General features: G+C 55.0%; 1 protein-coding gene across 15 annotated transcripts in view; it reads right to left on the bottom strand.

Moving 5' to 3' along the window:
- Window positions 1-492: 492 nt before the first annotated feature.
- The window catches only part of CPAMD8 (C3 and PZP like alpha-2-macroglobulin domain containing 8), a 106,010-nt gene continuing 93,913 nt past the window's right edge, over window positions 493-12,589 (bottom strand). For 4 of the 15 annotated variants that reach the window (XM_085012457.1, XM_085012452.1, XM_085012453.1 and 1 more), the window contains 11 exons: window positions 12,448-12,584; window positions 11,871-12,026; window positions 11,698-11,760; window positions 10,592-10,776; window positions 8,247-8,334; window positions 7,501-7,575; window positions 6,439-6,544; window positions 6,238-6,348; window positions 5,406-5,615; window positions 4,977-5,094; window positions 493-1,559 (listed from right to left, as the gene is read on the bottom strand). In XM_085012457.1, coding sequence (XP_084868583.1) covers window positions 1,538-1,559; window positions 4,977-5,094; window positions 5,406-5,615; window positions 6,238-6,348; window positions 6,439-6,544; window positions 7,501-7,575; window positions 8,247-8,334; window positions 10,592-10,776; window positions 11,698-11,760; window positions 11,871-12,026; window positions 12,448-12,584 — 1,271 coding nt within the window. In that variant the 3' untranslated portion in view covers window positions 493-1,537. Of the gene's footprint in view, window positions 1,856-1,931; window positions 3,566-4,976; window positions 5,095-5,405; window positions 5,616-6,237; window positions 6,349-6,438; window positions 6,545-7,500; window positions 7,576-8,246; window positions 8,335-10,591; window positions 10,777-11,697; window positions 11,761-11,870; window positions 12,027-12,447; window positions 12,585-12,589 lie in introns of those variants that run through there. The other 11 variants (XM_085012455.1, XM_085012449.1, XM_085012450.1 and 8 more) reach the window with 6 other exon arrangements.

Raw genomic sequence — 12,589 nt, 5'->3', positions numbered from 1 at the left:
TACACGCACCCGGTGGCTCCCCAACCTGGTAGGTGGCACAGGGCACTGCATCAACTGTGGGAAGTAAGAAGCCCTCTCCAGGGGCAGTGGGGAATGGGTGCCCTTCCTGAGCTCCCCATTGAGTTCACATGTCTCTGGTCCAGGGAAGAATGAGCCAGCAGCCCCAAGACACACAAATACATGCACATACATACATGCACACCCGTGCTCACACACCTGAAAGTGAACCGGGGGCCGTGTGATTAAATCAGAGAAGCCTATCACGTCAATAGCCTGGTAATGTTCCCAAGATGTTACCACTGGGGGAGGCAGGATGAAGGGTACCCGGGACCTCTCTGCATTGGCCTGATTTCTTACAAATGCATGGGAATTCCGATTATCTCAGGGTGCATGTGTTCCAAAGCCTCCTTCCCGCCTCCCTGCTCTGAAAGGCTGGGCTGTAGATGAAGGGATAGAGGTGAAGGGCCGGATGGGAGCTGGGAGGCCCAATGATGACTTGATGGAAATGAGCTTTTTATTACACCAGCGGCCTCTATGGCCAGTGGGCAACAGGGCCTCGGCCAAGGGAGCAGTACCTTGAAGGCTGGTGGGGGGAGGGTGTGTTAGGGTCACGGAAAGTGGCCAGTGCTGCACAACAGGGACCCACAGTCTAGGCAGCCCCCTCAGGGTCTCCGCGCTATCTGGAGATGAGCAAGATTGGCTGAAATAAATAGCACTGCAGAGGGAGAAGACAGCCAGACACAGGAGGGGACACAGGCAGCTGGGACGGTCCATAGAAGGAGGCAGGTCTGAGCACTCGGCTTCTGTCCATCCGGAGCTGGGACACCGTCCCAGGCTTCTAGCAGGGGGACGGTCCTGCAGGTGGTCTCTGGGAGATTAGGGTTTGAGCCAGAAAGAAGGAGAATGAAGGCACATCTGCCTGGAACCCAGGGCTTCCCACAGGCCTGGTGCTGCCAAGACCAAAGATGTGGGGACTGTGACAGTTCCGGAATAAGTTGGGGTTTGGGTCCAAGGGCTCAGCAGCCAAAGAAAGGCCTGGACTTTACATTTTGGACAAAGGTGGCCTGTTTCGTTTGAAAGTTCCTTAATTTGGCCAGGGTCACGTTCCCTCAGAAACAGACCTTTGGCCTTGAGTTCTTTGCAGAAACATCCCTCTTCTGTCCCTTCTCCGGAGACCAGAACATCAGCCTGCAGGCGCTGCTCTGGCCGCCCAGTCCCAGGGCTGGGGCAGAGAGGGGAATGCCTGGAGCTGCAGCTGCAGCTGAGGAGGGGGGAGGGGAGCCTTCAGCCCACCCCCACCCCCACCCCACCCCCTGCCCCGACTGTCCTTCCTGTTGAAGTGGGGGCTGGGCCCCCAGGAGGCCCTCCATCCGTCAGGGCAGGTCTCTGCTGGTTCTTTTACCCGGTTCTTTGGGAAGCAGGGGTCACCTGCGGCGGGGTCTGCCAGCCCCCAGATGGTCAAGTCCCCCGTCAGCGGCCCCTTTCCAGTGGGACGAAAAGGGGTACCCAGCCAGACCACGTCTTCCAGCTCCGAGCTTTAGGAAGAGAAGCCACTCTGACTGACAGGAAGAGAAGGAGAAAAATGCCTGTGGGCTGCCGGCCTTGGGAGCTGGGCTGTGGCGGACCCTGCCCTGACTCCGCCTCCAAGTCGCTCAGCCCCGCTGCCTCCGCAGAACCCCATCTGAAGACCGGTGGGGGTGCTGGGGTGCATGGGTTCATCCGGGCCCCTCAGGACCCTGCTCAACCCGCACCAGGCCACAGCGATGGGATGGGGCGTTCACTTCTGGTAAGAATGATCCGCAACGTGCAGGGGACCTCCGACCAAATGGAGAACCTATTTCTGGAACTTAATCATCTATAAAAAGGAAGGAACTACCGATGCAACATCATAGATGAAGAGCAAAGTGAATGGAAAAAAAAATCTCAAAAGGTTACATACTCCACAATTCTGTTTTCAAAGCAAAATTATAGAGTGGGAGGCAAAATTATACAGTGGAAGAATAGATGAATGGTTGGGGTGGGGCGTGGGAGAAGCAAAGTGGGTGTGGCTATAAAAGGGCAAGTAGAGGGATCTTTCTTTTTTTGGGGGGGGCGCAGGGAGCTGCAACTGCCGGTCTATGCCACAGGGGCAGGCAACATGGGATCCCTAACCCGCTGAGCAAGGCCAGGAATCGAACTCACATCCTCATGGATACTAGTCAGCTTCATAACCCAATAAGCCACAACGGTAATGCTTAGAGGGATCCTTGAGGTGACGGGTTGTTCTGTATCTTGACTGTGGTCATGATCACACACATCTACACGTGAGGGCAACTGCAGACTCAATGGCAAATGAGTGCATGTAAAAGTCGCAGAATAGGAGTAATATGGGAAGAAGGTACTGATGTCAGTTTCGTGGTGTAACCTCATATTTGAGTACTGGGAGATGTTACCACTGGGGGATGGGATGAAGGACACCTAAGGTCTCTTTATTACACCTTCCTTCCTTTTTTCTTTCTTTCTTTTCTCTCTCTCTCTCTGTTCTTTCTCTTTTTTCGTCTTTCAGGGACGCAGCTGTGGCATATGGAAGTCCCCAGAATATGGGTCAAATTGGAGCTGTAGCTGCCGGCCTAAGCACATCCACAGCAACCCAAGCTGAGTCTGTGACCTACACCACAGCTTGTGGCAACGGTGGATCCTTAACCCACTGAGGGAGGCCAGGGAGCGAACCCGTGTCCTCATGGATACTAGTTGAATTTGTTATGGCTGAGCCACAATGGGAACTCCTTCTCTGTTATTTTTTACAGCTGCATGTAAACCTACAGTTATCACAAATTTAGAAGTTTAATAAGAATCCCCCTCCAAATGAAAATAAAAGCAGACCTCTCTCAGAAGGCACAGGAGACAGCTGGCAGATACTGGACAGGGTGGGCAACACTTGAGAGAATTTAAAGCTCTATATATGACCATTAAGGCATGAGGGATAGGAGAGGACAACAGATGTAATGGGCTTCAAAGTTGCTCATGTTTTGGTGAAGTGGTTACAAGAGTCCCACCAAGTAGACTGTGAAGAGTTTAAGGAGATACAGTTTTTTTTTTCTTTTCTTTTTTTTTTTTTTTTTTGTGGCATCCGAGGCATGGACAAGCTCCCGGGCCAGGGATAGAAGTGATCCAAGCCACAGCAGTGACAATGCCTGATCCTTAACCATTACACCACCAGGGACTTCTTAAGGATGTATGTAAGTCTTATGCCAGAGCCACCACTAAAAAAATAAAAACTAAAAAAGCTAAAACGACAATAACTGAATTAAAATGGAATTCTAAAAAATATTCAATAAATCCGAAAGAAAGCATGGAGGAGTTCCCGTTGTGGCTCAGCAGCAAAGAAGCTGACTAGCATCCATGAGGACATAGGTTCGATGCCTGGCCTCGCTCAGTGGGTTGAGGATCCAGTGTTGCCGTGAGCTGTGGTGTAGATCGCAGATGCAGCTTGGCTCTGGCATTGCTGTGGCTGTGATATAAGCTGGCAGCTGAAGCTCCGACTGGACCCCTAGCCTGGGAACCTCTGTATGCCATGGGTTTGGCCCTAAAAGGACAAAAAAAAAAAAAAAAAGAAAGAAAGAAAGAAAGAAAGAAAAGTGTGGAAGGAGAAACACAGGAGGACAAAACAAAAATATCACAACAGTAACCTTAAATCCAGCCCTATGGATAATTATATGCATAACAAGCAACCCCAGTGCCTGGTGTGAGATGACATATCCCTAAGTCTCGGGGACTTTGGTGGGTGCTCATGGAAAAGCTCTCCTGCTGGGTTCACTGATTGGGGATGTAAATCAGTCTTTGCCACCAGCAAGGATGGAGGAGACCCTTGCCATCCAGGAAGGAAGGACTCTGAGGCCTGCCTGTGCAGCCAGCCTCCTGGACCTGGCATCTATCTGAGCTGATAGATCAGCCTGCTGCTTAAACTTCTTGAGTTTCCGCAACCCCAAAGATCTGCCTCCTCCAGGAAGTCTGCCCTGCAGCCCCTTCCCAGCCTCACTCCACAGGGCTCTCCCTCTGTCTCCTATTTCCTCCATCCTTCCCTCAGGAGGCAAAGCTTCTCTCCCTGACCAAACTCTACCAGGGTTCCTCTGAGCTCTTTTTTCACCTCAGTCTCAAGTTTTAGGCTTCCACGTTCATCTGCAATTGTAGCAAGAATCCTCCTAATATGTCAGTTGAGCCAGAATCCGCCAGCCTCCAGACCAATCACCCTTGATAGCTGATCAGGTTCCTCATCCTCCACCATCTCCCCTGGTGATGTCTCATTGCCCTGCCTTCAGCAACAATCTGGTTTGGTTGGTTTAGCTAGAATATTCCTCCTTCACCCCTGGCGATTCCTCTTAGCAATTTTTTCTTTTCTTCTCTTTTAAATTTCTTTAGGGCCGCACCTGCAGCATATGGAGGTTCCCAGGCTAGGGGTCCAATTGGAGCTGCAGCTGTCAGCCTGTGCTACAGCCACAGCAACAGCAACACCGGATCCAAGCTGCATCTGTGACCTACACTGCAGCTTGGAGCAACTCGGGATGCTTAACCCACTGAATGAGGCCAGAGATTGAACTCATATCTTCATGGACATTAGCTGGGTTCTTAACCCACTGAGCCACAGCAGGAACGCACCTCGTAGTAATTTTCCATCCAGTGACCCTCCATCCCACTCTTTGGCTATTGATTCCCATTTATTATTATGATGATGATTATTTGTATTAGGAGTTGGTAAAATCTCTATCCCATTGCAAGACTCCATTTATCTCAGTAGTGCTTCCCTTGAATAAAGTACTCCTTGCATCATGAATAATTTCTTCTTTAACATGGGCCCCCAGGTACAGTTAAAGACTGGACCCAACCTCATCCCCTAAAACCCCCATCTCATCCCCTAAAATCCTGCAGGCTGACCCATCCATCAGTCACTCCCACACCCTGCCAGGTTCCAACAGGTTGAGAGTAGGCCTAGAACTCACCTGTCCTCTGCTTCCCCGTCCAAGTCCACTGCCTCATGGCCGGCTGCCAGGTGCCCAGTGTCCAGGGGATCTGGGTCATAGTCATAGTTGTACAAGGCAGAGCCTGGTGTCGGCTGCTCTGGAAGGAAGAAGGACTGAGTCAGTAGGGAAAGCACTGGAGAGAGAGGATCTGGATGACCAACAGCCCAAGGGGCCTGAAGGGAGGAGATGTGTGGACCAGAGCAACAGAAACGAGGTGGGGAAAGGGACCTAGAGATCAGAGGTGGTGAGACAGCTAAGCACAAAGCTGGGGTGGGGCTGGGGAGAAGTGACTGAGACTGAGGAAATACAAAAGGACCCTGATGCAAAGGAGATGGTGTGATAAAGATGGGGCGATGCATTCTGGGACGAGGTGGAGTCCCCGAAGCCGGGCTCCGGGTGGGTCCTCACCGAGGGCGCAGCGGCTGGCGGGCGCGGGTTCCAATCTCGCACGACCACGGCAGGCGGCCTCCTGAAGGCGGCAGGCGCTGGCATAGACTATGCCGTCGGAGCCGCACACCGGGTCCCCGCTGGAGCCGCAGTCACGAGCGCAGTCACAGCGGGTGATCGTCGCCCCCTCCTCTGGGATGGCCACGGGACCTCGCTCGCCGGGGGACCAGCCTAAGGGGCCAAGTGAAGTCGGCAGGGTCCCGGGAACCCCACCCCCGACTTAGCCCTCGCCTCCCACTGGCTCTGGGGACCATGGTCCACGGACTGGAGACAGTTCCTGGGAGGCCCTGAGCCCTGACCTGGGGGAATTTCACGCCTGGTATTTACGAAACAAAATTTTAAAAGAAATGTTTTGCATTAAAAGCAATCTAAACCCATTTCAAGAAGTCTGCGAAATAAAGGGCCTGAGACCGCCCTTTGCTTCGTTGACTCGGCGCTCGCACTCAGAGCGCTCGTCCCTGCGTCCCAACACCCTCTGGCTTGTGCGGGAGGGGAGGTTAGGGCTCTTCTTTGGACCACCCGCTTCTACACCCGCCTTACTCCCGCCCCGCTAGGCCCCACCCCCACCCTGTTAAGCCCCACCTCCTCCTCCTCCTTGCCCACCCCACTCTGCTCAGCCCCGCCCCCTCTGATCTGGCACCACGCCCTGAACCTTGCCAGGTCCTCCAGCCTTTACCGTGCTGTACTCTCCTCGGCGCGGTGACTCCCCTCCAAGAGGACTACCCTCCCCTAGGCCTGCGGGTCAGGTCGGGATGGCAGGTGGCCGGAAGGAGCAGTGACTCCGCACACTCACCGGGGCCCTGGGCCAGGGCACGCTCCACCTCGTTGCAGGCAGGCCCTGCGCACAGCTCCCAGGCAAGCGGGCTGTGCGCGCTGACGTTGTAGAAGCGGGTGGCCTCGAAGGCTGCGGGATGAGGGGAGAAGAGTGGGTGACAAGGGATGGGTGACAGGGTGGAGACCAAGTTGGGGTTGCGGGCTGTGGGAGCGGGCTTACCAGGCTCGTAATAGTCGTACACTGAGATGGGCAGCGCTGACGTCCTGCCCACCACGTGCTCGCGGAGCGCCCGGAAACGTATGCACGTCAAACACTGGCTGGGGATCTGCAGGGACAGCCAACGAAATCGAGCTTCAGTGGGACCACTAAAGCCAGGGACTGAGAGACTCTGGCCTCTGTGCTCTGGGATGCCCCAAAGTGTAGGCACAGAACTCAGGGTGCACTAGAGGCATGAAACACAGAAACCTGTTCCCAATTGTGGCACAGCAGAAACGAATCTGACTAGGAACCATGAGGTAGTGTGTTCGGTCCCTGGCCTCGCTCAGTGGGTTAAGGATCTGGTGTTGCAGTGAGCTGTGGTGTGGGTCGCAGATGCAACTTGGACCTCGTGTTTCTGTGGCTGTGGTGTAGGCCAGTGGCTATAGCTCCAATTAGACCCCTAGCCCGGGGAACCTCCATATGCCATCGGTACAGCCCTGAAAAAGACAAAAAGCAAAACAAATGAACAACAAACAAACACAAACAAACCCAAAGCACAGAAACCTGATCCCATCTCAATTATGTGGGTCCTTCCATCCCACTTGGGGAAAACATCTTAGCTGGTCTTTCAACACCTCCCCACTCCCCCATGGCAGGTGCCCTCCCTCCCTGTGTATGTGTGTGTGGCCCTTAGGACACACAGTCTTGTACAACCACTATCCATCTGCAGAACATTTCCATCACCATCTGCAGCCACTCTCCATTCCCCCTCCCCCAGCCCCTGGAAACCACCCATCTGCTTTCTGTCTCTTCACTCAGCCTTTTTTTGAGGTTCAGTGCATCAGTGCTTCATTCTTTTTGATGCCTAAATACTATTCCACATCCCTGTGAACTTTCCCCACCAAAGCCAGCTGGCTGGGGCACAGAGCCAGCAGCCACACCAACTCTGCCTAGATTTACTCTTCCAGTTCCTTTTTCATAGTAGGAGATCACTGCGGGAACCACACAGGGGTCATGACAGCTGTACCCTGGACAATATGACTGCTGTGGAGACCTCCGCCCAGCGCCCCCTGCTGGCAGTACCTCATCAAAGTAGAACAGCACTCTTCGTCCAGCCACCTCATACCTCTTCAGTGAGAAGTGCCTGTCAAGGAGCAGCTGCCAAGGAAGTCAAAGGTCAGGATCCGCCAGGCCCCTCGGCCCCAAAACCCTCTTCCTCCCTGATCTCCAAGGGCCCAAACCCAAGAGGAGCCACGGCCCCAGATGCTGAGGGTTTTGCCTGCCATCATCCAGCAAGTCCTCATGGGCTGGGCCAGGGGTGGCACCCTGCCACCTACTCCTGCTTCACCTGCACCATTCAACCACCGCCCCCCCAGGACCTGCTATCCTGCTCCACCTTCCCCGCACTGCAGACCTCCTCAGGCAAGACAACTTCCCCTCTTTGTGACTTCTTCCCCCTCCCACCACAATAGGGGACTGGTCTCTCTTTAAGTTGAGGGTGGTGGCAAGTCTCTGGAGAACCTCGGCTGGGGGCACTCTCTGGCACCCCACATCATCCCCAAAGTGCAGGCAGATTTGCCAAACCCCCTCCTCTGCCACGTGGATCATAGCACAGGTGGCCCAGTGAGTGACACCTACTAGGAGAGGCGCCACCCCTCCTCACCTGCCCCTCCGCAGGTGGCCAGCCCCAAAGCACCAACTTGGCCCAGAAGAGCAAAAAACAAAAACAAAAACAAAAACCCATTTTGTGAAGGGCTGGGAATTGGCAATCTGGTCAGGGCCATCAGCCAGAGACCCCACCCAGCCCCTTCCCACCGATGCCACCTTACCTGCTCCAGGCTCTCAACGTCCACCCGGAACCCAGACAGCAGAGGCACCTCCAAGACTGCCATGTTGGACGACCCTGCATGCAGCCACCTTCCAATGAGAGGAGAGATGGAGAGGCCCTTGATTTCAGGCCCCAAAATGGGATTCACAGCCTCCTCGGTCCCCACAACCCCTGAGCCTGCCTGCCAGCCCATCTGCACAAACACCCTTGGCTACGTCATCGAGCAGCCCATTTCACAGCTGAGACAGAGATCATATGGAAAAGGCCTTGCCTAGAGTTCTGGGCCTGATCCAGATCTGTCGACTCTGGGCTGTATTTTGCCCTGAACCCCATGCTGTACCCCCACTGTGGGAAGCAGCTCATGGGACTGAGAGAGTCCAGGCCATGCGGGATACCCCATCACTCCAAACAGTGCCAGCCCTCAGTTTCCCCTTCTGTGACATGAAGGGGTGGGTAAATTAGCCTCTAGGGTGTGCCGGGTGTTGGTGACAGGGAGGGAGGCTGACATTCAGAGTAGAACCTGCAGACTGTGGGCCTGAGGGAATGGGGTGACCACAGTCCCTGGGGCAGGTGGGAGCGAGGCCTGAGAGAGCCTGTATCTGGAGGGCACACAGTGGGTTCTTCCTCACACATCCGAGGATGGAACAGAGATGCCCAGGCAGGGTTGCCTGGGCCAGACAGTTGGGCTGGCCCAGCTGCTTCTTGCTCTCCTGCCCCATTAGATGTGGTGACAGCCCGGCTGAGTGATACCATCCTGAGTCTCACTGTGGAGCAGGAAACACAGCTGGAGGTTTGGAGGGCCACTCAGCCCAGGACCCTCTGCTCTGGGGCTTGGGCCAAGTTGGGCTTGTTCTTCAGAACTTCCTAAGATAGGGGCCTTGGAGACTCACGGCTGAGGGTCAAGGTTGAGGACAATGCCTGCGCAGCTCTGATGGGCTTCAGGTGCCATAGCTACCAGCCACCTCTGGCTTCCTCCATCATTGCCATGGCGATGAGCATCCTTTGAAGGCAGCTTCATACACCACCCCCCTGCCCTGAGGACACTCTGTGGCCTGGTCCTAGGATCATCCTTGGGAAACTGAGAGACCTGGAGCTGGTGGGTCTCCTAGGGGCCACAAACAGCTGCCCCACTCAGCCCGACCTGTCACTGGAGTCTGCTGCGCCCTTTCTGAGGCACTTCCACTTCTTCTTTCACTCATTTCCAAAATCATTTGTTGTGTAAGCTTTCAATTGCAGGGACACTGATTGTGAATAAAGACAGTGGCAGCTGTGTGACACAGCTACTGGATAAACAACTAGATAAGGAACAAGGCTGCCCACACACACAAAGTTCTTTCTTTCATTTTTTTTTTTCTTTTTACGGCCACACCTGCAGCACATGGATATTCCCAGGCAAGGGGTCGAATCAGAGCTGCAGCTGCTGGTCTATGCCACAGCCACGGCAACTCCAGATTCAAGCCACATCTGCAGTTTGGGGCAACACTGGATCCTTAACCCACTGAGTGAGGCCAGGGATTGAACACGCATCCTCACAGACACTATGAACATAGGGTTCTTAACCTGGTGAGCCACAGCGGGAACTCCCAAAGGTCTCTCTCAGAAAGCCCTGGGTAACATAGACAACTGACCACTTGGGTGACCTCGCCTCCTCCTTCCTGTGCCCTAATTCCTGCTCTTAAATTTTATATTCACCAATAAAGAATGAATCTGCAAAACCCTAGGCACCCCACCCTTGGGCTCCAATAAAGACAGAATCTCAGGTCTGTGCCTTCTCTCTGTCCCTCTACCTGTGACCTCACTGTGTGGCCCTTGGTAGGGTCGTGTACCCTTTAGGACCTGTGAATAAGAAATTTCATTCTTTAGGAGTTCCCGTTATGGCGCAGTGGCTAACGAATCCGACTAGGAACCATGAGGTTGTGGGTTCGATCCCTGGCCTTGCTCAGTGGGTTAAGGATCCGGCATTGCCGTGAGCTGTGGTGTGGGTTGCAGACGCGGCTCGGATCCCGCATTGCTGTGGCTCTGGTGTAGGCCGGCGGCTACAGCTCCAATTTGACCCCTGGCCTGGGAATCTCCATATGCCATGGGAGTGGCCCTAGAAAAGGCAAAAAAAAAAAAAAAAAAAGAAACTTCATTCTTCAAAATTCCCTGATGAGTATGGCTGATGTGTGTCGTCTTGTAATCAGAATAAGGACCACAAGGGGCTGGTCCAGCCTCAGCTTTGGCTCTGGTCACAGAAATGTCTGTGGACGCTCCAGGCTTTCCTAGCTGAAAGCATCACTATGGATACGCTGAGACCGATACAAAACACTGGGTGGGGGTATCAGCCAGAGGGGCAGGAGGCCTTACCTGGTGCACACCTCCAGAGTCACCTGGTACTCCTGGTGATGCTGGTCAGCTGCTGGGTCGTCATCATCGGCTGAGGAGGCGGGCCCAGAGGGTCGCCGCTGCTGGGCCTCAGGCTCCTGGAGGTTCACAAGCAGCTGGAAGGAAGCCTTGGCCACCGGGTCCGGCACGTTGTAGGTGACATCAATCTGGGGGGATGTGAGAGGATAGGGGCTTAGGGGCCGTGGGGGCAGGGAGGGGAGGGGCAAAGGCAGAGCAAGGTGGGGGACAGCCGGAAGGACAATACAGTGACATCAGCAACAGTCATATACATATACAGACCTGAACATATAGAGACCCCACCTCTCACAAAGGCTGGTCCAGCCTCAACTTGGGCTCTGGTCACAGAAATGTCTGTGAGGGCTCCAGGCTTTCCTAGCTGAAAGTATCACTATGGATACGCTGAGACCAACATAAAACACCGAGTGGAGGTGCCAGCCGATGGGGCAGGAGGCCTTACCTGGTGCACACCTCCAGAGTCATGCCACTTAGCCCTGATGGTAGAGGTGCGACCACCAACCCATTTTTCTGCGTCTCAAGCCCGGGTCCATCCACTATTGTCTGGGCTCCCATTTTCAAGATGGAGAAACTGAGGCTTCATGGGTCTTCAGGCAGATTTGCCCTCTGGCCCACTGGCCAGAGCCCAGGAGGCCAGCCTGCCCCCACCCAGAAGGTGATTAGATCCTGAGCCTGGTGACTGAAGGGCAATGGGGAGGGACAGGCTGAGTCCAGGCTGGGTGTCCCCATTTGGGCTTTGGCAGGGAGAAAAACCTTGCCATTGGGCAAGTCCCACAGTCAGGAGTGAAAGGGGGGTCTGCATATGTTCAGAAACCACTGTAACAAGGGTGAGATGGAGTTTCCTGGGGGAACCCCAAACACCCAAGGGGACACCTCGCCATCTGCCTTGGGTCCTGCCTTGAGCAGAGTGGGTGGTATTTCAGGCAGCTGACAGTCTGCTGAGGGGCCTTTCTCTCACACACATCCACCCCACTCAGCCCATCCGGACACTGAGCTCCCCCTCTTGCCCTCCAGGGGCCTCCTGGGAGCATCCCCTCTTCCTGCAACCTCACCTGCATCAGGCAGCAGCCTTCACCCTTGGCGCTCACAAACAGCCCTGTGGGGAGGCTGGGGATCTGGGGAGAGAAGATGCTGTGGTTTTCCCCCTGCAGACTCACACTGGCAGGCTGGCAGCAGGGAGGGGCCTCATGGCTGTCCCCCCAACCCTGGTCCCAGGAACACGCACCGCCGCTGTCTGCAGAAGCTTCTGGTTGGCCCTGTGCAGCTCGAAGGTCTCCTGATAGTCTAGGTTGGTGGAGGCCAGGGAGACAGTGAGGTTGACGCCACCAGCATAGGACAAGATGGCGTATTCGGCCAAGGCCTGCAGAGCCACGCAGGTGTCCTGGGGACAGAGCAGGAAGCTGCGGTCAGCTCCAGGAGCGGGTCAACCAGCAGTCCCTCTGCCTCTGGGCCGGGAGTTTTGGCCCAAGTTAGGGTTGCCATGGACCCTCTCTGGAGGCTGGGGACCCACGTGGCTGGCACAGAGAGCAGATTTGGCACAGACACCCACAGAGCTGAGGGGCTAAGAAGCTGGGTAGGCATCTCCACCGAAGTGGGGGCTGAGGGCCAAAGCCAGGTGCATCTGTCCCTCAGCCCCACCCTCCTGCCTCATCTTGGACTTCATGGCCCAGGGGCTGTGTGCAAGGAATCTGTCCTGGGACTTGAAGAAGCTGGTGGCTTCCAAGCTGGCTCTGAATCCCAAGCCTGGGTCACAGTGACCCTGCCCACAGCCAAGTGCCTCCCTTTGGCCCTGCCTGGCTCACCTGAGTGGAGGAGAAGCCCCCGAGAGCGTTCCGCTGCTGGGACAGCCACTTCACCACAGGCAGGGCAGTGGCCACATCTCCCAGGAGGGTGTAGGTCAGCAGGGCATAGGCTGTCATTTCCACCTCGGCCGAGACCACTGCA

Source organism: Sus scrofa, chromosome 2 (genome assembly GCF_054392235.1).
Source record: "Sus scrofa isolate SSC_HxYL_T2T_F1_AM1 chromosome 2, Sscrofa_HxYL_maternal_Yorkshire_Landrace_v2.0, whole genome shotgun sequence".
Classification (NCBI taxonomy): domain Eukaryota; kingdom Metazoa; phylum Chordata; class Mammalia; order Artiodactyla; family Suidae; genus Sus; species Sus scrofa.
The sequence above is the reverse complement of the archived record's forward strand: the minus strand, read 5'-3'. Positions and strand labels throughout refer to the sequence as shown.